Genomic DNA, 24,521 nt, shown 5'->3' with positions numbered 1-24,521 from the left:
AGAATTTTTTAAATTTTGTTTTGTTTTGCTGGAGTAAAATGATATAAAAATATAGTAAATATAAAAAAAATGTATAAAAATATATGAATAGAAAATCACAGAATGGATTTCATTTTTCAATTTTAATTTTATCATAGAGAAGGGATTGACTTTGGAACTGGTTTAAGAAAAGGAATTGGCTTAACAATGGGAACTAGTTTTGGTTTAAGGGATTGGCTTAACAAGGGGAATTGGCTTGGCTATGGGAATAGGTTTTGGTAAAAAGCCTTTGAATTTTTCTTCTTCATTGGGAATGGGCTTTAGAATAGGCTTACCTGTGGGAGTTGGTTTAAAATGGAAAACATCCTTCGAATTTTGGTTCTTGATCATATCTTTGAATACTTGTTTTGCAAACTCTTAATTTGTCATATGTTTATAGAAGTCAAAAATGTTTAACACCGTTGTTGTTGCTGCTGTCATAATGCATCGATGCTCATTAAATGAGCCTCCCAAATTAGTTGTTTCTTTTCTTTTTTATTGTTTCGAGAACAAAAATGCTGAATGGTAGAAAACTTTATAGCAAGAAAAATACTGTCTGTGTAAAAATGATAGAATTTCTAAACTCTTATATTTGATATTTATAAGCTGATAGCCTGCATCCATCATTAATTAACACACCAAAAACAAAGGTGTTAAAGACTATTGACCTCTCTAAACAAACATCAAAGTTGCAACCACCCACATTATCATCCTAATTAACATAATCTAAAATTTCAAACCATGTAATGACTACTCACAAATCAACTCAGCTTTTGTAGGTGCTGTTAAGAAAAATCCTGAAAGCTAGACATTATAAATAATGTGATTATGCATCAACTTGTGACTCAAGCCTTCAGACATTTCTCCTTTTAGCTTCCATTAGTTCTTTTAACAATGAGAAAACTCTTGTGCTTCTTCTTTCCCTTGTTGCTCCTTCTCAACTTAGCTTCTGTTCTTTCCACAACTCAAATTTCAGGTTTGTGCTTATCATTCTTCTTCCACATATATCAGGTTTTTTTAGTAAGTTTTCAAAATATATTAAACTATAGACTAATCCTGGTGAACTTCATTCGTTTTGTTATTTAATAACTGCATTTTTTATGCAGGAAATGAAGTGAAAGAGAATGGGATGGTTGTGAATGAAGATTTAGAAAAAGTAAATCCAGAAGGACATGATGATGAAGAATCAAAATTCAAAGGATTGTTTCCTAAACCAATTCCATTTGCTAAACCTATTCCAAAGCCACTTCCTCTCATTAAACCTATTCCAATTCCATTGTATAAGAAACCAACACCAAAACCGATCCCCAGTGAAGAAGCAAAATTCAAAGGTATTTTCCCAAAACCTATTCCCAAAGTTAAGCCAATACCAAAGATAATTCCTGTTGTTAAGCCTATTCCCATTCTTAAACCTATTCCAAAGCCATTTGTTAAGCCTATTCCTATTCTTAAACCCGTTCCTAAACCATTTGTTAAGCCTATTCCTATTCTTAAACCAGTTCCAAAACCATTCGTTAAGCCAATTCCTATTCTTAAACCTGTTCCAAAGCCATTTGTTAAGCCAATTCCTATCCTAAAACCCGTTCCAAAGCCATTTGTTAAGCCAATTCCTGTCCTTAAACCTGTTCCAGAACCATTTGTTAAGCCAATTCCTAAGCCTGTCCCTACCATTGAGTCAGAGGAATTCTTAAAACCAAAGCCTTTCTTGAAGAAGTCTATTCCTAAACTACCATTTGATCCCAAATTCAAGAAACCATTTCTACCACCATTGTCTTTTAAGAAGCCAATTCCAGCTCCTTAAAATCATAACAGTCTTCAAAATATAAGGATAATGGTTTTATATATGTGGCACCATCTTTAATTCAACCGCAATCATAATTTGGATAATCCTTTGGTACCCGGCTTGTGTACTCCATTCCAAATATATATGTACTTGATGTTTTTCATTAATGAAGTTCTCAATATTATGTTAATTAAAATAACAAATGTTACTGACTTTGCATTTTTATTTAATTAGTATTTCCATTTGACATATTGAAGAGGTGGGCTATTTAAAAATTGTAATTTTGTGTGAAAGTGATATAACTATTTTTACACAAGACTTCAATTCTACAAATTGAATTTATAAACTTTATTTTTTATGACTTACTTTTTTAAAAAGTATTTAAACAAAGTTAATTAAGAATGATATTTATACCGTACTTGTCTTACATGAACCCATTAAAAATATATATTTAGTATAAATTTACCCACAGAATATATACATTACATCCGTGTATATAACTATATTGGTTAGCGTCTGCGCATAAGAATCTGATTGACCGACTAGCATATATATTTAAGAAATAAATATAAGTAAGACTTAATTGAAAAAAAAAAGTCATAGAAAAACTATTTAAAATTTAATCCAACAATGCATTAATAGATGTAATTACTAAGTAATTTAAAAAGCAATTAAAAATAGTTAAAAACATATGACTTAAGTTAACAATGCATTTCCATTAGGTTTACAAAAGACAATAACGTTTTATTATGCTTAGAGTTCGGAATAAATTCAATGAATTGTTTAATTAAGTGATATATATATATATATATATATATATATATATACACTATTTTCTACTAATTTCTGCCCTTTGATCAATGTACAATATGATCAAAACCAGTTTATATGGGAAGTTTGTGATGTATAACTGTGTAGAGGCAATGTATTGCTGGGATGATACAGTATCAATTATGTCAATATTTATACGGGAAGTTTGTGACACAATTGATAAGAACCTCGTATTGAAAACGAGTGAGAATAAATGTTCCAACCTCGAATAACCTGTCTTTATTTTATTTATACATACTTATTTTATTTATTCCAAAAATTGACTTAATGTTTTTTTAATGTGAGTTTAATGTTTATACGTACTTATTAAAAAGTCAATTATACAATTTAATGAAAATATTATTAAAACTTTATGCTATCAGAATATTCCAATAAAAAGTCAATTATTTACCAATACAACAATTTAATGAAAATATTATTAAAACTTTATGCTATCAGAATATTCCAATAAAATTGTCTTTTTTGAGACACAATTCAACAATATAATTGTCACAAGGAGTGTGGCAGTAATTATTTGGGAGATTGTTTAATCAATTTCTGTAGTTCTTAGTGATGACATCAATCTCACATTCCTCTCACACTCTTTTTTTACTGTGTCTTTATTTCTTCTCTTCCATACAGACTTGCAATGGTGGTTTCACTGTGGAGATCATCCACCGTGACTCACCAAAATCACCGTTCTATCGTCCCACAGAAACTCAACTCCGACGAGTTGCCAAAGCTGTTCATCGCTCCCTTCGTCGTGCTAACCATTTCAACCAAACTTTTGTCTCGAAAAACACAGCTGAGTCCACTGTGACACCAGGTATAGGTGACTACGTGATGAGCTATTCAGTTGGAACCCCAGAATTCAAAGTTTTTGGCATCGTTGACACAGGCAGTGATATTGTTTGGATGCAGTGTCAACCTTGTAAAACATGTTTCGACCAAACCACTCCAATCTTCAATCCTTCAAACTCCACCACCTACGAAACCCTTCCATGTTCTTCTACTTCATGTAAATCAGTGTCAGATAACTCTTGCAATTCACACAAAAAGAAAAACTGTGAATACAGTATTTTCTATCAGGATGGCAGATACTCGCAGGGAGATCTTAGTTTGGAGACACTCACTTTAGGCTCCACCATTGGCTCTTCTGTCAAATTTCCCAGAACTGTGATAGGATGTGGACGTAACAATAGTTTTTTCTCTGAAGAGAAAAGTTCTGGCATAGTTGGTTTAGGTCAAGGATCTTTGTCGCTGATATCTCAGTTGAGTTCTTCAGTAGGTGGAAAGTTTTCTTATTGTCTTGCACCAATAGATAACATAGCTAGCAAACTCAGTTTTGGAGATGCTGCTGTGGTTTCTGGGAATGGCACTGTTTCCACCCCAATAACCTATCATGGTCATTACTACCTGACCCTGGAAGCACTCAGCGTTGCAAAAAACAGAATAAGGTTGGGAAAATCTAATAATGGAGAGGGAAATATCATAATTGACTCAGGCACAACACTCACTCTTTTGCCAGACGATGTTTACTCAAAGCTGGAATCAGCAGTGGCACGTGAAGTTAAGTTAAAACGTGTTAAGGATCCATCTAACCAGTTGAGCCTTTGCTATAAAGGTGCATTTCATGAACTGCATGCACCAGTGATAACATTGCATTTCAGTGGCGATGCAGATGTGAAGTTAGCTGTTGACAACTCCTTCATTGATGGAGGTGATGGGGTAGTTTGCTTTGCTTTCATGGCTAGTAAAACCTTTTCCATCTTTGGAAACTTTGCTCAGAAAAACATCTTGGTTGGCTATGATCTGCAGAAGAAAACAGTCTCCTTTAAGCCCACGGATTGTGTTCAACAGTGATTTGTTTGTTTGATTTGGTCTATGATTGATGCTTGTAATAATAAAACCAATTAATCAACATTCCTTGAAAATGCTTTTCAAACTCAATACAATGTTATAATTTATGCGTGCATATAATTGATTCAGTTGAGTAATCACTGCTCACTTGAAGTATAACAGGTGAACTTTATGTAACCATAGCCATGACAAATTCAGATTAAGAATTACTCCACTTTCTTCGTAGTAAGGTATAGGTATTCTTAATCTGAATTATTTTATTTTATTTTATATTTTTTTCCTCTAAAATTAATGCTTCTATTTTTTTTATATTTTTTTTTCTGTTTCTTTCCGAATTTTTAATCTCAATCTCCACATATGGCTCCGCTTTCTTCATTAACAATTAATCCAAAACCGCGTCTTTTTTACAAAGTAGCATAAAGTGAGATTCCTTATTAATTGTGGGATTTGTAACCAATACAAATTAGCTGTTTCTTGTTGTTTTTGTTTGTTAAAGAATATCTGTTTTGGGATTGGCGGCATGTAAAAATTGAGATGAGATTTGAGGAGAGAGAGAGAAATTAAGGAAAACAAATCGAAGCCCTATCATTAGGGAATGGCATAAAGTTGAGATAGTTAGGCTTGTTTTCTATCAATTTCACCGTTTATTCATACACTAAAAATTGCATTTCGTACTCACATCATCCCTAGCTTAGTTGTTTTTCTGTATTTTTCTGCATTTTAGTTCGTGTGAAGATTTGTGAGCATATCTAATTGGTTTTGATCAATTTAGGACTGTTAATGGTTCTGCAGCTTAGGACAACATAATACCACTTGCATTCAATCAAACACTTAGAGTGCATTACGTTTTCTCTTAGAACTTTTATCAAACAGTTTGTAAAATAGCTTTTCTGCATAGTTTTAGACAGTTTTAAGGGCTGGAGTAGCTTAGACATCATTGATCCGTATATTCTATACTCTCATTTCATCAATTCATACATTACATATTTATTTAGGAGCTAAATCAAGAAAGCAGAGTTAATTGTGCATATTAGCAATTATTTAAGTACTGGATCAGTAGCTTATAGTATATATTTTAGATAGTTGTACAGTAGAATTAGTTGTTTTCCTCACTCTAATCACATCATAGACACTATAACTAGTTAAGTGATTGTTCTATTCTTGGATTAATTTTTGGTTAGTCTTATACTAAACAAAACATCATTATTTGTATAAACTTGAGTCGACTTAGAATTTATCAGTCTCCACGTTTCACCAAGTAATTTGCTCTATTACTCATAAAGTATTCATGAAAAAATGTACAAGTTTTTTTTGTTACATATGTGGTACAGATGGATATTTTTATATTTCATTTTTAAATTTAAAATAAAATTATTTAAAAATAAATCTTTAAAATATAAATTTAGTTTAAAAAAATATTTTTAAATAAAATTTAAATAACATTTTATACTAAAATATTAATACAAATAAAGTTGGTCGTTTTAAAAGATAAATTTAAATGAGTTATGTAAAATTTATATCTTCAATCTCATAGATCTAAATAAAAAGAATAAAGATATATGAAGTCAATTTTAAAATTTATCCATGATTATAATATGTCTTTCTCTTTGATCTTAAATTTTAAAGAAACTACTTAAATAAAATTTATTAATAATTATTAGCAGAAGTGACTATTTACAGGTAGAAAACCATAATACTTGTACCTCCTCTTTTAAGCGAGTAATTTTATATTGATACTCATAATTCATGAATATTAATTGAAAAAATATAGCAATAACAAAGTATTAAATAAATATAATAGGACATTTGGGATGTCCTAATCCTTTTACAAATTAAAAAACACTACATAATTGGGTATTATTATGTTGTACCTAACGTAGAAGACTAAAATCATAAATAAGTAAGATTAAATTGGCAGAAGCATTATATCATAATACCACTTGAAGATGTTTAATTACAATTTAGTAAATCACCTCACATATATTTAAAGCACTCATATAGAAAATGATCCAAACAAATAGTTTTCAACATTTATATTACATATTTGTTTTAACTTTTAGATTTGCAGGATATTTTAAAACAGTGGATCTCTTTTTAGTATCATTTAGGCTTCTCACCAATCGAGGTATTTTATGTATATTTAAATTCATGTTCATCTCTTATTTAATCCGATGTAAGAATTTGTTTTTATCCAATATTATCTTTATAGGAATAATGCATCTACTTTTTGCAGTCCACAAAATTCTATACTATATCATTTTTCCTTACTCTCACCTTTCCCTTTCGGCTTGTATTGAACTCCTCTATCGAGAGAACTACTCAATTCCTCTTTGGTGACAATAAAATGTTCGTAGCACATGAATGTGAATGCTTTTGAATATGAAAATTATGCTTTTGAATGCTTTTACTTAAAAGTATTAATTTAATACCCATCACAAATTTTACCTCATAAATATAGGTGGATACGAAATTTTTTTATTATCTTACTAGTCATATGAAGAAAAAGTAATTTGAATTTTTAACTTATTATATCAATTATACCAATATTATTATATTAATATTAATATCAAAAACACTCACAGTTGTAAAAACAACATATAACGTTATGCCTTCAATATCCAATAATTGAATAACCAACATTAACAATGACAGGCGACATTATTGTAAATAAATACAATATTGTAAATAAATACAATCTGTTCAAAGTAGCTCCATCTGTCTAGGTCAATTTTAAAAGTAGTAGTTTGTCCATACTCTTATTTGAATGACCCATTATTCAGAAATTTGTCTCCATGGCGAAACACCACTTCGATATATGAGTTAGCCGTCTCAATTAATATAAAAAATCTTGTCAGACTACATTTACTTTACCCTAGTAACATAAAACTATTATTTTCACTATGATTATAAAGTACACAAAATACTATTTTAATTTATGCTTAAATGTTATGTTAATCTATCTACATTAACAAAATATAATCCCTAGTATTATTGGGGACCATAATCAGACCATAAATAACTAAAACAACTTTATATGGGACCATAAACACAACATAAATAAATAATTTCACATAACATAATGGGGACCACACCGAAAATGAGGCACCACAAGCAAAGGAACAGCAGACATGATGAGGGACAATAAAAAAACAAACCAAGCATAAATCAAACTTTATGGGGAACCACAACGAAAGCATCCATACATAGAACGAAACGTACCATAAACACACCTTCCAATAGAAAGAACTTCGCTTTTCGAAATACTCCACCAACAAGCCAAATACGCATCGAAATCCCCAATTGTGTGCGATTCTCTATTGTAATATATATGAACAAACGTGTGTGATCCCCAACTCAACAACGCTCTATCACAAATGCCATAATTTCTTCTCCTTCAAAAAAAACCCCTAACTTCCTCTCTTGTAGAAAACCCCTAATTTTAATAATGTTTAATTTTTCCCCAATTCTATTATGTCATTATTTACTTTCCACGTCAACCTCTAATTCACTCACTCGTCACAACCTATATTCCCATAAAATAACCTGTTAGCATTGGCTTCTGCTATATCATCAAACACTTTACTTCGTTTGTTTTTATTTAATGAAAATGACTTGATTAAAACAAATTTTACCAGGTATGAACGCAATTAAAACTGTTTTAAAAGGTAAAACCAATTTGACATACGATAATAAAACTAAGGACAAATAAAACAATTAAACTTTTATTATATAATAAAACATAAACTTAGTTTTTATTATTAGCATAATTGACTCACCATTCTAACATAACAATTACGATGACACAACCACCATCACAGGGGGAGATAATTGCGTGAGGAAAAAAAGTACTTCAAAAACTTATTTGATTGACACATTCTAGATGTGGTATTTGATAGTATTGGTCAGTAAAACTAAATAAAATGTCAAAGTTCAATACAAATTTTGTATACGGTAATTAAATGATTTTACTTGAACTTGTATTTAGTTTAATCTAAACAATCTTAACTAGATATTTTACTAATTCTTGAAAAAAGTTTGATTACAAAAAGTTTCTACATAACTACACAGAAAATAAAACAAATTCCTCTTGAATTCTAATTTTTGTTAAAAATGAATTCTAATTTTTGAAAAAGGAATCAAATATATGTCTTTTTCGTTAACCAAACGACGAAGCAAGTAATTAATCCTAAATTTTACAATGAACAACCTATTACTTTGAACAATTCTCCCTTGATCCATCCATGTCTGGGTTCTATATTTGTGTGAGATGTTAGGGTTGAAGAGAAGATGAAACCGGCGACCTCGTATGTGATGCCTTCTATTCATGGGTGAAGGTTTGTGTGTGTGACTCTTTTTTCTTTATCCATAAATCTAAAATTATTTAGAATACTAAATATATATAACATGACAAAATTAAATATTCATATATTAATGTATACATATAACAAAATTTGGGGGTCGAAACCCTATCATGTAGAACCAAGATTCTACATCCACATCACCATTTTACTAGTTGTGATTATGAATATAAATAAACTTATAGCATCAAGTCACTAGTTTTTTTTTATTATTAAAAGTGATAAATATAAATGTTCTATCAATCAAAATATTTGGATATTACACATGGATTGTGACTGGCACAGTTCAAGATAAATGTCTTCTTAACCCATTCTATAACTAACATGAAGAGTTCGATTTATACAATAATAAGAAACGGATTCATATTTCTTGGATAAATATGGCAGCCATGCAACTTTAGTATTACAATTTATCAGTGTTTTCTAAACTTTCAAATTGAAAGTGTTAACGAACACTAATGAATTTGGTAGTTGCCATTTGTATTCAAGAAGGAAGAATCGATTTCTGTCATTATTGTATAACTTTTGAACCTTGCATGTTTGTTATAGGATGAACGAGGAGGACATTTATCTTGATCTGTTACCGTCACAATCAATATACAATATTCAAATATTTTGAATAATAAAACATTTATATTTTTAATTTTTAAAGAAAAAGAAAAAAAAAATGCCTAGTGACTTGCTATAAATTTGTTTATTTTCTTAATCACGTGTAGAATGGTGATGCGTCATATCGATTATTACAAGCAGCTGCAAATGTTGTGCATTTTCGATTTCAACTGAGTTCATCAGCTATTTCTAGCAGGTAAAACTGGTATGCACTGATGTACTGGTTTCGTCTCATATAGCAGAACCCCTTTCTGACTGTGTTTTTCTGTCATGAAATAAAACTGAAACGGTTTAACATACAGTAATCAACTATCAGATAATAACTTCATATGATCATTGCATTATTAAATTCATTTGATTAAAATGATGTGAATGTGTACGCAAAACAAAACATTAGTTGGAAGATACATTACTATATAATTGTATGCTGCATTTTCATTACGATGTTTTTTGTGTCCACCTAAAAAATGTTAATGAAGAATATTACACAAGTTTTGTTGCAGAACAATAGACATTTTAATTATATGTGGTTGATGGTTGGTTTAATTAGTAAAACAAAAATATTATTAATTAGGATATAACAAACATATCTTGAAATTGAATAACAAACATACATTAGAAATTTTTAAAAAAAAATCATAGACTTACTCGATATTTAATGAATCACCTAGCTGTTTTTCCAAGTGCTCCCAAATGACATCAGCAGATGTTTCGATGTATTCTCGGATGAATGCCATGACCTCAAGCTGTACGTGAGGTTCGTATTTTTTGGCATAACCAATCACGAATCTTACATCGTCGTCATCCTCAATCATCACAGTACGATAAGAAATCTTTAACTTATCATTTGCTTTCACGGGACAACGGTAACACAAATCAACGGTGTATGATTTTCCATTGGAAGCAATGAACAAATTAAGAATTGTTTGTTTGAGAGCCTTTACTGTCATGAAGTTATTCACTTCAAGATATCGTGAAACTTCGCTCACAAATCGTGATGACAGAAGCTCGTCATTGATGACGCGACCGTTGTAGTGCACAAGAGCTATTATGATTTGAAAACACATTCTCTAACGAAAAAGATACAAAGAACAAAATGTGTATATGCAAGATGTGTTTTCTTGAGAGAAACTATGAATAACGATGAAAAATTCTAAGTGTTTTGATTGTGTTACGTAAAAGTTCCATGTATTTATAGTGCATCCAGGCACCAAGTTGTTTAAGAGAGAAAGCTTCTCATCACAATCTTGTATGCGACTTTTGTAGTAGTGTGACTTTTGCTGTCAGAAAATTCAATGGCAATTTTGCATTCCAAGGTCTGCGTTTTGGAGGCTGTCAGACTAAATTTTCTGCCTTCTTGGCATTTGGGATTCCATCCACCGAGGCATAATTGCATTAATCCAGTTAAAAAGCAAAACAAGAAATAATATTCCATGAAATTCAAATTATTTACAGCTGTAAAATGTTATTACAAGTTACTGCTAATAGTAAAAATAAAAACTGTAACCTCAACCATGTCCGAATGAGATTGTATGATTGTAATTCTCATTTAAAATAACTAAGCTCAGGATTGGAAGCTTAACATAATATCTGTGATTGAGGCTCTTCACTCTAATACATCTCAGCAGCATTTATTGTGTTGCATAACAGAAGCCTTGATGAATTTGAATCTCACCCTTTTGCATGGCTGCCATTTGTACATACACTCAGATCAGACTCAAATATTATATTTCCATGTGTATTCAAGCAGCATGAATCAGTTTCTGTCATTTCTTCATTCGTTTCAACCTTGCACGTCTGTCTTTATCTGTTCAGCCATTAATTCATTAAGTAATAATATTAAATATGACAGCTGTTAAAGATAATATGCAGTAAAATTAACCTGTGTATAAGTTCGGAGATACCATAAGTCCCAAGAAGAACCTGTCAATAATAATCACAAAATAAATAGTTTCTAGTTTTTCCTCTGTTATTTTTAAGCAAAATTTATTCATTTTATTTCTTATTTTAAAGTTTTCAAATAACAGACAAACAATATAAAGTGATAAATGTAATTGTAGAATGATATTCTCTTTTTTCTCTGTGGTTGCTTGAGGATTTCCTTTGGTGCATTACAGCTGTAACTGGAATAGTTTTCGAAACAATAATTCTTTGAAACCAGAAAATGACAAATTTTCTTTTTAATTATTTCCTGAAAAAGGCAGAGAATGCATCTCAGACAGCCATGCATTGGTCTTTTGCATGCCAATTTTGTTTTGACAGATCAGAAGAAGACAGAGAACAGTGTTCAGAGGTTAAAATTCTCTTAAATGATGTTTAAGTAAAATTAGTGTGAAAATTTACATTCTAACATTAACTTATATATGAGGGCTCACATTGTTAGGTATGAATTGAATTAATTATTGGATTATTAGTGTACTAAATATATTGGTTAAACTGAATCACATTATATCATAATTTCAAGTCTTATTGTTCTTGGAACCTATTCTAATTTATGGTTATATGCATTGGTGAGATTCAACGTTCATTTTAATCTATACATCACATTTTTTTTATATCCAATAATGCACTATGTTGTTAACTATGTATACAGTCACATGTTTTAAATAAATATCATGATGAATTAACTCTATTTATGTAATATTTTTATAACCAATTGGGGCGAAACATGTTACTAATGGTTTGTAATTTCAATTTTGTAAATCATATCATAGAAAGAATTGTCTTTTAACCTTTTTAGATTAAGATTTTATCCTTTCATAATATGGTTTCAAAACTACAACTACAATTCATTAGTTACATGCTTGGACCCAATTGATTGTAAAAATTTACATTCAAATCAACAATGATATTTAACCAAATGCATGTAACAATATATATGATCCTAAATCATAATTTGGATAACAACAACAAAATGCAGAAATCAATATGAAAAAAAATTTGTTAAACTGATTAAAATGGATATCAAATCTCACCAATATTTATAGACATAACTCAGAATGGGTTCCAACCACAACTAAACACAAAATAAAGATATATATTTTCAAATTAACCAAAACATATGCATGTAAATTAATATGCTAATTACACAAAGCAATTTTTTCGTTCACAATAAAGAACAAGATGAGTAGTAGTATAAGAGTCTATGCAAGAAAACAATTTTGAGGAATACTATCTGGATAATGCCATTAATGTTACTATCTGCAAAATGGCATGGTTTAGAAGATGGACTAATATGAAATATTATTTTTAAATAAAATATGTTTATCGCTTTAACAAAATTTTCTTGTTATATAAACATCTAGAATGTCTGATAATTTAGTGCTGAATTTCTGAGATAAATTAGCTATTTTACTTTCTTTCTTTTATGATTTGTATAAAATAAACATTTTCTTAAAGAAGTTACCTGTACACCTAAAAAGTTGTTAAAAATAAACATAATGTTCAATATTAAAAGAAAGCACAAACTTTAAGATGCTATTATATATAAAATAGTTGTCCACAATATACAGGACAAGTACATAGAGCAGATATCATATACTTTAAAGCATGTTTTTTAACAGACATGGGTGTAATGTTTTTTTTTATGTTTATAAACTGAACAAAATAGTTTATACCGTTTCTTTAATTATCTTAAAATAAATAAGAATAATTAGTTATTAAGAAAAAAAAATTAAAACTGAAACAAATTGATATTATTTAAAAAAAAATTGAAATACACTCGTTTAAAATTTTTTTTCCCAATAATTTAACATAAAATATAAAAAGCTATTAGTGAAGAACTTACTAACCTCGGACAGTGGCCACCGGAGCAACAAAACTACGATGATGTGAAAGAAAGAATCCCGAAAGACAAGAATCTCGATAGACGCTGATGTTGTGAGTTTTGAGCGTTTTAGATTACATTTATATAGCACTTAGTCAGTCACGTGACGGTACAAGTTGCCTTATTATTTAATTATTTTTATTAAATAATATTATTAAGTGAATTGCTTGAAATATGAAAACAGAAATAATAATTTTTTAGAATATAGATATATTTATGAACAGCTTTATAAATTTAATATAAATAAATAAAAATGACTCAGTAACAAGAACTTATCACCTTAGTCAAATAGTTTTTTATGTACTGAAGTGAATGTTCATTAATATAATAAGGTATATGCAATACAATGATAGTATTTTTTGTAAAATGATATATGATTTTAAAAATTTGGTAACAGAAGAGTTTATTATAATTATTGTTAGTTAAATTAATAAATACTAATATTAGATCTTAATTTATATTAAATAGGGACATCAGTGTAGTTAAAAGAAGCGACAACAGTTATTTTGGTTCATAAGCAGCGGTTCTTGAGCTGAGATATATACAAATTAGGCAAAAAGTTTATCTCTTTTTGTCTCGATTGTGAACGGATGTAGTATTATGGACTCTACTGCCTCGGTTGGGACCTAAATCGAGATAGTAGAGTGTTTTTTTTTTCTTTTGCGCTAGCCTTTCTCCATCGTATCTTCCCTCTCCCGACCACTCCCATTGTAATTCACCTCCCCTTCCTTCGCCTCATACTCAAACCTCAAACACATCACCTCATTGTCAACATCATCCATAGCAGTCCCAAAATCCTCATCCCCAGAAACGTCCTTCCAAATCCACTGCCAAGGGTACGCCACAGGATCACGAACTTGCGAGTCTACATCTTCGCCAGCGAACTGTCCCCGACAAAGAAAACGATGCCATATTCGCTCAAAAACACTTCCTCTCCCTTCAATTTATCTTCCGCCGACTCGATGGCGATGGAGATTACAAAAACGACACCATACTCGATCCACCTACCACGTCATTGAGAAACCCCCTTCGACGAAATCAAAGCAACCCTGACTCGCCATTTTGGGGGCTGGCATCCTTCCTCACTCCGCCGTCAATGGATTCTCATTCCAATTCTCTTTCTCTTCCTCATACTCAATCTGATCCCTCTTCGTGTATCTCCAATCAATTCAAACATTGCTACCGTTTCCAATCGCTCTAATTCAGCTTCATCGGGATTTGATTCGAAAGGAGATTGCAGTCAGAACAATGCGCTGTTGGAATCACGGAGGAGGTCTTGGCCATTGCGATGAACATCGCTATGCATCCCGAGACGTGGTTGGGTTTTCCTATTGTTTGGGTACCTGTCGCTTGAATCCTCCAACATGTGGAAGTCGGACCCGTCCATCACCATGGCACCAATGTTCACCACGCCATGGAACCTCCCCGACGGTTGTTGGAGTTGGAAGGCGCTGTCTAGGGGTGTTCGTGGAGGGGAAGATCTGTCTAGTGGTGTTCGTGGAGAGGAAGGAGAGTTCACGTGAAGAAGAAAATTGTTCGTATGAAAAGTTTGAGTTGCAGAGGGTTATACGCTTTGGTTCCTTTACATAACCAAGGTAATAGCCCATTTTCGAAAAGTTTGTCAGATGAAAAGTCTGACTTGCAGAAGAGAGAGGAGATTTTTGCAGGGTTATATGTCTCGGTTCCTTCTATAACCGAGACAATAACCCTCTTATGCTTTAGTTCCCCCTTAACCGAGACATATAAGTTCGCAATAACTACGAAAATGTCACCGCGTTTTGATATGTTTCGGTTTTATTTAAGAGAATTTCATAAGAATGTAAAAGTGTGAGTGAAGAAAATATTAACACTCTCGTATCTTAACAAAATCAACAAAGAAAAGTATTTAAGTTGTTTGAGAAGATTCGGAATATTTTAGTGTTAAATAAATTGAGTCGTTAAAGCATTAAAAGTTAAATTATATATTTTTAACTTTGAGACAATAAAAAATCAAATCACATTTTATAATATTTAGAGTTTTAGAAATATGTTATAAAAATAGTGTGAATTGAAATAGAAAAGTTATCGTTAATTTAGACTTATCTTACATCTTTCTGAAAGGATAAGAAGATGTCTAATTGGCTATGTCAAATTCAACTTCTTGGTTCCTCTAAAACGTTTATTTTTTTTTCTTTTTTCTCTTGCATTTTTCTGGAAAGATAAGATGTCTAACTGGCTATATCAGATTCAATTTCTTGGTTCCCCAGGACATTTATTGTTTCTTTTTTTTTCTCTTGCATCTTTCTAGAAGGATAAGAAGATATATAACCGGCTATGCCAGATTCAACTTCTTAGTTCCCCATAACGTTTATATTAAGGTTATTTTTTTATGGTAGGATAGAGGAATCTTAAAAACTAGAGTTGGTACATCCCTGATCATAGAGTAGCCTTGGTCTGATCTAGTAAGTTGTGACTAGTCATATGTACTGCTGTTTATGGTGAGTTTGATTCGTTAAACATTTGATTCTTCTTCGATGACCATTTATAGTGATATTTTATTATTGTTAATTTATTTTGTGATATATTCATTTTGTATTATTTTTGTGATGAATGTATTTTATGATGTTGGATATGAAATTATGCATTTGAATATAGTATGAGTCTCGGGGAGAGACTCTATAATGGCATGGTATTAGTGTATGAGTTGATGTTGAGGGTCCTATTGTTGGTGGTTATCTTAATACTCTAATAATGATATAGTCTCAAATAGGGAAGGATGTGTTATGTGGTGAGAGTGGTAGGAGGTCCTAGTCTATGTTCAATTATGCTCATAGATGTTAACAGACTAACCTTGTCGGTGATATGATAGATTGTATTTGGTCAAGATTATGTTGAGAGGAGTAAAGGTCACCACAAGTGCATGACCATCCGAGACTTCCATCAACGTTATATCCGAAAAATAGAGTCTAGTACAATAGTTGCATCTTACATGAATTTATGGTGAATGAATTATGCATAATAATAGTGTTATGCCTCCTTTTAGAATTTTGCGTGGTAGCTCACTCTTACTTGTTTATTTGTGCTGAAAAAATCATATTTTGTGATGATTGTATAACATATATGTTATACGAGAGCAGATGAAGGAACGACGTCTGAACCAATACAAGTGAAGTAGGAGGTAGTAGATCAATAGAGAATAGTTTTAGAAAAAACATTATGAGTGTTTTATGTGAGGTTTGGAAGAATAATGTATTTCAGTGTGAATTCTTTTATTATCCTTAATGGATGATTGTAAAATTGTATGATATTTATATTATTTATGAAATGCCTAGTGTGTGAGAATTTGGGGTGTTACAATTAAAGGTCAAATGAGGACATAAATATGCACTCATAAGCCCTCCACGAGTTAGGGTTGCAAAAATCTGCGAAGAGTAGGACTTTGGTCATGAGAAGCTTGTGATGCATAACAGAAAGAGGGGGAGAGAGGCAATCTCTGCGAAATATGGTAGAATCCATAACTTACGAGACTTACGCATAACAAAATGCAATTTCCTTGTGGTGATTGACGATAGGGAGATTTGTGGTATGAGAAGGGGAATTAGGGGAAAGGCTATGAAGCAAACCCTTTTAGGATTTTAGGGTCACAAGGTTTGGTTTCGGTGAGTGGAAGACACCAAGGTATTGAGGGGTTGGTAGTCAAAGAATGAATGCGAGAGTGGAGAGCGAGAGACATGAAGTTTGTATTGGGAGTTGCAATGTTTGATGGGCCGAACCAAGTGTGGAGAGCTAACCCTACTCCTTTGTTTGGTGATTGTGTAATATGTGTCGATCTATTAATGTTGAAGTCTATGTTATTTCATTTGTTTCTTTGGATATTGAGTATTGAAGTTGTGAAGTAACATAAGCATATTGTAATGCATTTTGGATGAATGATCCTTATGGGTGTTGTGTTGTTGTGTACAAGGATAGTGGTCAACATAAGTTACTAATATACTTTAGTTGTTTGTTCATAACAGAGGTTAAAACCTTAAATGTTAAAACCCCAAAATTTAACCTAAAACCTTCTAAAATCACCACAATAACTCATACCTATTTTCTTATCATATTTTTATCAACTTACGGTGTTAACAAGTCTTAAATAACATATTACCAGATCTGAAATCCCAAATTCTTCAATCCAAATCTTATATCCCAAACTTGCCTATTAAAACCTTCATTTTTAACCACAAAAACCTATTTCTTTCACAACTCAATATTCCTTAAACCTTGTAGCCAATTTCAGACATCAAAACAACTTTATAACATGCAATTCATGACATCAATGACATCCAAATTACATTACATCAGAAAGCAATCCTCGAATAACCAAACATACTCATTTAAATAAACTAACATTATCATAAATATTGAAATTATAACTCAACTAGTTTAACATATATACAAGCACAAAACTTACACAACAAAAATAATTTAAGGTTAGACATCTAGCTTCCCTTACCTTACACTGAAGCTACAAAACATTGACACTCTTGCTTCCGACTCAAAAAATCTTAAAAATGCCTAACAATCGCGAAATTGGAAACAAAGTGAATGTTTAGGACCACTAATCAACAAAGAACAAGAAAGGAAAAGGGAACGAGACATGTGTCACCTCTAACCAGAGAATTTAGAAACAACTAGTGAAAAAATAAGGAGCAGAAACTTACTTGCTCTATAGAAGAAATTGATTAAGTAAAAACGTAGACCTCGTTGTCATAGTCGTTTGGACATCTCCTGATCGTCAAAGAAATGACTCATAAGTTAGAAAAGGTAGAGAGAAGTGAGAAAGAACTCAAAGACAATTTTAGGAAAAAGGCGATTTTAGATAGTGAAACAAGTTTAAGAAATTCTATTTATTTTATTGAAATATTTTAAAATAAAATACTCAGTCTCACTATTTTAAAATATCTATCAACTCTAATATTCTATTTCTTCAGATTCTTGCATATATTATATTATCATATTTTTATTAATCTCTTAAATATTAGAGTTATTATATATATATATATATATATATATATATATATATATATATATATATATATATATATATATAATTAACCATTAATTAAAGATAATATTTCTTGTCACTAAAAACGATAATAGTTAACTAAAATATAATATTATACTTCAAATATATATAGAGAGAAAAAGATTAAAAGACTTGATAACTGAACTCACTAAAATGTGGAGTGAAAATTGTGAAATGTTATGTTTGTTTTGATTTGAACTACTTTTTAGTTCACAGATTTAGAAAAATTATTTTTTTGGGTTAATAATAAGTTTTAATCCAGTTTAATTAATTTTGTCTACCCTAACATTGGAGAGTTAATTAATAATATTAACTAACATTTAATATTTTGATAAGTGTTATATTCTATAAAAATATTAATTAATTTATTAATATTGATAATAATAAAAGAATTCGAGTTAAAAGACTTTTTTTTCCAGTAGAAAAGAATTAAAATATAAGAAACATATGGGATACTTCCGTCTATTTACAAAGTAAAAAAAAAAAAAATTGAATCATCGATGAATGCCTTATACATTGTCAGTTGAAAGACATGCATTGGTTTTCATTAATAAAAACATCGTAGACAGTGACGGTAACAGAATGCCATGGCAGAGGGTATTAATGCAAACGAAAAGAAAAAAGTTGACGAAAAGTGTGCCCAGTGTAATTCTCTTCCATCTGACAGATACCTTTTGGCTTTTTATTTTCAAAAATATTTTCTGATTTCTGAAACAATTTCGTCCACGCATTAATTGTTATAATTATCGAACATATAATTATCGAAAATATAAATAAATATAAACATTTGCAATAATATTGTCTCTAAAATAAAACTCATATTAGCAGTGTTATTCAATTTTATGTGAGTCTAATTGTATTACATTATTTATACTACATTCTTGTTTAATTATCTTATAATCAGATCCATATTTAATAGTTTTTATTTATATTTTAAATTTTCAAATCAAAAGTTTTTTATCATTTAAAATTTTAAATTTTATGTCATATTATCATATTCTTATTAATTTCTTAAATATTACAATAAGTTTATGTTAAACATTATTTTAAATTTTGATATCTTAATTATGTTAATACTCCAAAAAATCATCAGTTATCTATTAGTCACATGTTTGGATTCAATTGATTATAAAAATATTACATTATTACAATTAGTCCATTATGATATTTATTTAAAACATGTGACTTTATACATGATTAACAACATAATACACTGATAAATACAGAAAAAATGTGATATATAGATTAAAATGAACATTGAATCTCACCAATGCATATAACCATGAATTCGAATAGGTTTCAAGAACAATAAGACTTGAAATTATGATATAATGTGATCTCAATTTAACTAATATATGAATGTACTTTAGTACACTAATAATCCAATAATTAATTCAATTCATACCTAATAATGTGAGCCCTCATATATAAGTTAATGTTAGAATGTAAATTTTCACACTAATTTTACTTAAACATCATTTAAGAGCATTTTAACCTCTGAACACTGTTCTCTGTCTTCTTCTGATCTGACAAAACAAAATTGGCATGCAAAAGACCAATGCATGGCTGTCTGAGATGCATTCTCTGACTTCTTCAGGAAATAATTAAAAAGAAAAGTTGTCATTTTCTGGTTTCAGAGAATTCTTGTTTTGGAAATGATTCCAGTCACGACTGTGATGTATCAAAGAAAATCTTCGAGGCAAAACAAAGAAAGCTTTTACCACGGAAATAAAAAATAAAAAAAATCATTTAACAAATAAAATAAATAAATTTTCCTAACAAATAACAAAGAAGAAACTAAAAACTGTTTATTTTGTGATTATTATTGACAGGTTCTTCTTCAGCTTCACCTCTTCAAAACTTACTGAAACTGTTTTCAAGAAGTTGACCTGCAAAATATAAATGGAGCATTGGTAATCTCAACAAAATTTATTAAACCCATATAGCTAATGAGACAAATACATAGCTGTTTTTTGGTATCTCCCAACTTATACACAGACATGCAAGGTTCAAACAAATGCAGAAATGGCAGAAACTGTATTCATGCTGCTTCAATACACATGGGAATATAATATTTGAGCTTGATCTGAATGTGTGTACAAATGGCAGCCATGCAAAAGGGTATGAGTCTGTCACCTTTTAAATAGCTGGCTAGATGAAATTTCTTCAGAAATCGAAAAATTTTCTGATAATAAAAAGCCAAACAGTATCTGTCAGATGGAAGAGAATTACACTGGGCACACTTTTCGTCAACTTTTTTCTTTTCGTTTGCATTAATACCCTCTGCCTTGAGATTCTGTTACCGTCACTGTCTACGATGTTTTCATTAATCAAAACCAATGCATGTCTTTCATCTGACATGCATCACTGTATTAGGTAAAACGATCAGCTCTGTAATTAATTCTGTGATGCAAAACGATGAGGCTGCAGTAACACCACATATTGTTTTGCAGCAGTTGGGTTAATTAACCCAGTATGATATATATTTTCTTAACCTCGTATTATATATATTTTCAAAAAGATAATGGTAGACTATTTAATTGAAAGCACCCAATGATTAATGTATATTAAATTTATCATTAATAAAATACTGTAAGATAATTATAGAAATGATGATGAGAACCTTTAATTTAATTAAATGAGGATCATCCATTGTGCTTGTGCGGGCTTTAGTTGAAAGGATTTAGCCAATATGACATACTATAATAACTAGTTTGTTTTATAATCAATTGAGCTCTAGATAAATACGTATATTTTTTTTTCTTTCACTTTTTTTTTCTTTTCTTCACATAACATTGATAGTTATAGTTTTTTACTCCATAAAGTGATAAAAGTAGACATGGAACTAGACAAACAATTGATAGACACACAAAGGGGCTAGTATTGAAATAAGCTTGTGTCTAAAAAGTTGGTGGACAATGTAACTCTAATTTATTTTCTATGTTTTCTCTTCGATTACGTTATATTATTATTTCTACTATTTTGAAACAAACAAATAAAATTGCAAAAATTATTAATAAATGTTCTCACAACTAATTTATTAAATTGCAACCTTTTACAAAACCATTATATTACGATATAATGTAATGATGTGATTATATTTGTAAAAATATTATATGTTTTTAACTAATTTATATATTTTATTTATTTTCTATTTTTCTCTTCAATTATATTATTGTTTCTACTATTTTAAAACAAACGAATAAATTTGGAAATTTTTTAATAAATATTCTCACAACTAATTTATTAGATTGAAACCTTCTACAAAACCATTATACTACGACATAACGTAATGATGTGATTATGTTTTTTACAAGAAATTTTTATTCAATTGTGGAATGTGATTTTAATTTGTTATATGAGATGAACGAAATTCAACAATATCAATAATTAAAATAAAAAATCCTTAAAAATTAATTAACAAATAATGTGATTTGATTTTTTATTGTCTCAAAATTAATAAAATATAATTTAACTCTAACCACACAATTCATTTAACATTCAAATATTGTAAATCTTCTCCTCATACAACTTAAATAGTTTAATATGTTGATTATGTTAAGATATGTGGGTGTTAATATTTTGTTTGCATATGTTACATTTCTACATTCTTTTAATTTCTCCTAAATGAAAAAAAAAATCATAAATGACATCCCATAACAGAAACAAAAATATCATCAAGTTAATATAAACAAACATACATATATAAAAGGTTAAAAAGAAATATTTTTTTAATGGTAAAAGTCGTACTTTTATATTTAGGTTGAATGATTAATAAATATAACAGGCTTATCTCTATTTAATATCAATAAATATATAATATTAGTATTTATTAATTAACTAACAATAATTATAATAAACTCTCCTATTACCCAGTTTTTAAAACGAATTATTATTTTACATAAATTACTAAGCACTAAATATTATTTATATAGCAGTTTAGTTAAATACCTAATTTGGTTACTTATGATTATATATATTGTTACATGCATTTGGTTAAATATCATGGTTGTTTTGAGTTTTTTCATGTAAATTTTTATAGTCAATTGAATCTAGATATGTAACTAATGAATTGTAGTTGTAGTTTTCAAAACCATATTGTGAAAGAATAAAATCTTAATCTAAAATGTTAAAATATAATTCTTTCATAATATGATTTATAAAATTGAAATTATTACAAACCATTAGTCACATGGATTCAATTGATTTTAAAAATATTACAGAATTAGAATTAATCCATCATGATATTTATTTAAAACATGTGACTTTGTTACGGCTTTCCGTGATCCGTGTTTATCTCAGTGAGCGAGTTATGGTGTTTAATTAACCATGTGGTGTGGTGGTTATATTTTGAGTATGTCTTCTGGTTATACTTTGTTAATTTAGGATTGTACCTTTCTTCTTTTGAAAGGTAGAAAGATAGTCACATTTCCTCTTACAAGGGGTAGAAAAATAGATCTCTTTGTCTTTAAGAGGCGGTGGAAGAGATTAATCTCTTCATCCATGATGGTATAAGAGACTGAGATTCAAGTGACGCATTTTTCTCTTTTGAGGGGTAGAAAGGGATGAATTTCTCCGCTTCCTCTGTTCCTTCCAGCAAGCCTTCCATTCTCTCTCTGTCACCCACACACTCGTAGCCCTCAATTTCCATAGTGACAAGGATAATAATGAGTTTCTCCGAGAATCGTTTGCAGCCATTGAACTTAGGAATTCTGATTACTATCATGGGGAAGATGAATTTGGTAAAGCAAGAGGTCCAAATGAAAAGAACTTAGACTCTTTGAACGAATATGATTTAGGGCATTCTGGTGAATATTGTTTAGCAGCTGATATTGATCGGGAAAGCTTTTGTATGCCTCAAGGTTGAGTCATATGATCACATGCAGGAACCGTATCTCTAGAAGCAGCACAGGAAGGCTTTGACCCATTTAGACAGAAGGACTCATCGCAGATATGGTAGTCTTGAAAATGTTGAGGTCTCATATCTTCGACATCACTTATCCAAGGGGAGAAAGGTCAATGGTTTATAATCTGTTGTCAGTCATGATTATGCCCTTGAGGGTCATGGTGAGGAACAAAGTCATCGATCCTTCTCTCGAAAGGACTCACTTTAGTTACCTCTGAATGAGAGCTCCCTCGGTAATCGCTTCCATGGTAGAATAAAACTTCCAGCAAATGCCAAAGCTGGAGGCAGAGCTGATGTAGACTCGAGAAATGGAAAATCATCTAATATTAAAAATGAAGAAGTTACTAATGGATCAGATCCTACCCAAATCACAAAGACACAAAACGATGTGTTGTCTGAGATCAAGGAATATGTCAAAAATCAAAATAATGAAGAATCCAAGGTTGAGGTCACTGATGCAGTTGGAGGAGAGACTATGCCTTTGACGTTGTCGCCGAATTGAACGCCTCCCTCTATGTCTTCTTCCCATCCACCACCACTGCCCTCTCCCTCTTCTTCCACCTCCCAATCCTTGAGGGAAACATAAAGGTCTCACCTTTGGGAAGCACCGCTACAATGGGAAATCAACTCTTTTGGGCTTTGACTCATGGTTGAAACATCATTGATTGTTGTCAATAAACAAATAAAAGGTCTCTATGTTTGTGTTCGAAAGCAGTGGGACCCTCTCCACTGCTTAGATGAAAGTTGGCACCATGCTCAAAATCACTGCAATTTCGAAAACCCTAATAGAAAGAGGACACCTAAGGAAGAAAACAATGCTTTATTGCGTCTTTTATAATTAAATTTCACCTAATGCATAATTAAATTCCACCTAATGTGATCTTAGTGTGCCACATCAGAATTAATTGTTTGGTCAACATGCCATGACATAGTAAATTTAACACCATCCACTGAAATTAACGACAAGGTTCCAATTGATCAATTTTACATAAATAAGAACCTAATTGAGATAAAAAGAAATACGATGACCTATTTGAGATAATTCTACATAAATAGAGACCTTTAAAATGATTAAACCAAAGTTTTATTTACTTTGCAAAAGATTAGGAATTTGTATTAAACTATATATTTTCGCGTGGGATTTTGAATAATTAATATTTAAAATTATAATATTTATATGGAAAATAAAACTTTAATTACGTACTTAATAAATTTCTTTAATATTCATTACTTTAAGTGATTCCCAAACTTGGAGCGTTATACCCCTCCCCTAATAGTTTATTAAAATAATATTTATCTTT

The 24,521-nt window shown here is 30.4% G+C and overlaps 2 protein-coding genes and 1 pseudogene across 2 annotated transcripts; 2 read left to right on the top strand and 1 right to left on the bottom strand.

Annotated features, from left to right (window-relative positions):
* Positions 1 to 868: 868 nt before the first annotated feature.
* LOC148202595 (uncharacterized) lies at positions 869 to 2,026 on the top strand. The gene is made up of 2 exons (XM_088110227.1): positions 869 to 994; positions 1,125 to 2,026. Exons 1-2 carry the CDS (start codon positions 913 to 915, stop codon positions 1,817 to 1,819), a joined length of 777 nt encoding a protein of 258 aa, XP_087966353.1. The 5' UTR covers positions 869 to 912; the 3' UTR covers positions 1,820 to 2,026.
* A 1,158-nt stretch (positions 2,027 to 3,184) lies between these two features.
* On the top strand, positions 3,185 to 4,474 carry LOC124830345 (aspartic proteinase CDR1 pseudogene; annotated as a pseudogene).
* Positions 4,475 to 8,876: 4,402 nt separating this feature from the next.
* LOC148202594 (uncharacterized) lies at positions 8,877 to 10,596 on the bottom strand. The gene is made up of 2 exons (XM_088110487.1): positions 10,087 to 10,596; positions 8,877 to 9,703 (listed from the first exon to the last, which is right to left on the bottom strand). The coding sequence occupies exons 1-2, from the start codon at positions 10,503 to 10,505 to the stop codon at positions 9,670 to 9,672; spliced, it is 453 nt and encodes a 150-aa protein (XP_087966613.1). The 5' UTR covers positions 10,506 to 10,596; the 3' UTR covers positions 8,877 to 9,669.
* Between the last annotated feature and the right edge of the window lie 13,925 nt (positions 10,597 to 24,521).

The sequence above is a fragment of the Vigna umbellata genome, chromosome 3 (genome assembly GCF_029865625.1).
Source record: "Vigna umbellata cultivar VRB3 chromosome 3, Vumbellata_1.0, whole genome shotgun sequence".
NCBI lineage: Eukaryota > Viridiplantae > Streptophyta > Magnoliopsida > Fabales > Fabaceae > Vigna > Vigna umbellata.
The sequence above is the reverse complement of the archived record's forward strand: the minus strand, read 5'-3'. Positions and strand labels throughout refer to the sequence as shown.

What these genes read in the sequence shown, in the direction of transcription:
- LOC148202595 (XM_088110227.1), top strand. Translation starts at nt 913, where the DNA reads ATGAGAAAACTCTTGTGCTTCTTCTTTCCCTTGTTGCTCCTTCTCAAC. An exon ending in TTCCACAACTCAAATTTCAG is followed by an intron (nt 995 to 1,124) that starts GTTTGTGCTTAT and finishes TTTTTTATGCAG; the next exon opens with GAAATGAAGTGAAAGAGAAT.
- LOC148202594 (XM_088110487.1), bottom strand. Translation starts at nt 10,505, where the DNA reads ATGTGTTTTCAAATCATAATAGCTCTTGTGCACTACAACGGTCGCGTC. An exon ending in GGTGATTCATTAAATATCGA is followed by an intron (nt 9,704 to 10,086) that starts GTAAGTCTATGA and finishes ATTTCATGACAG; the next exon opens with AAAAACACAGTCAGAAAGGG.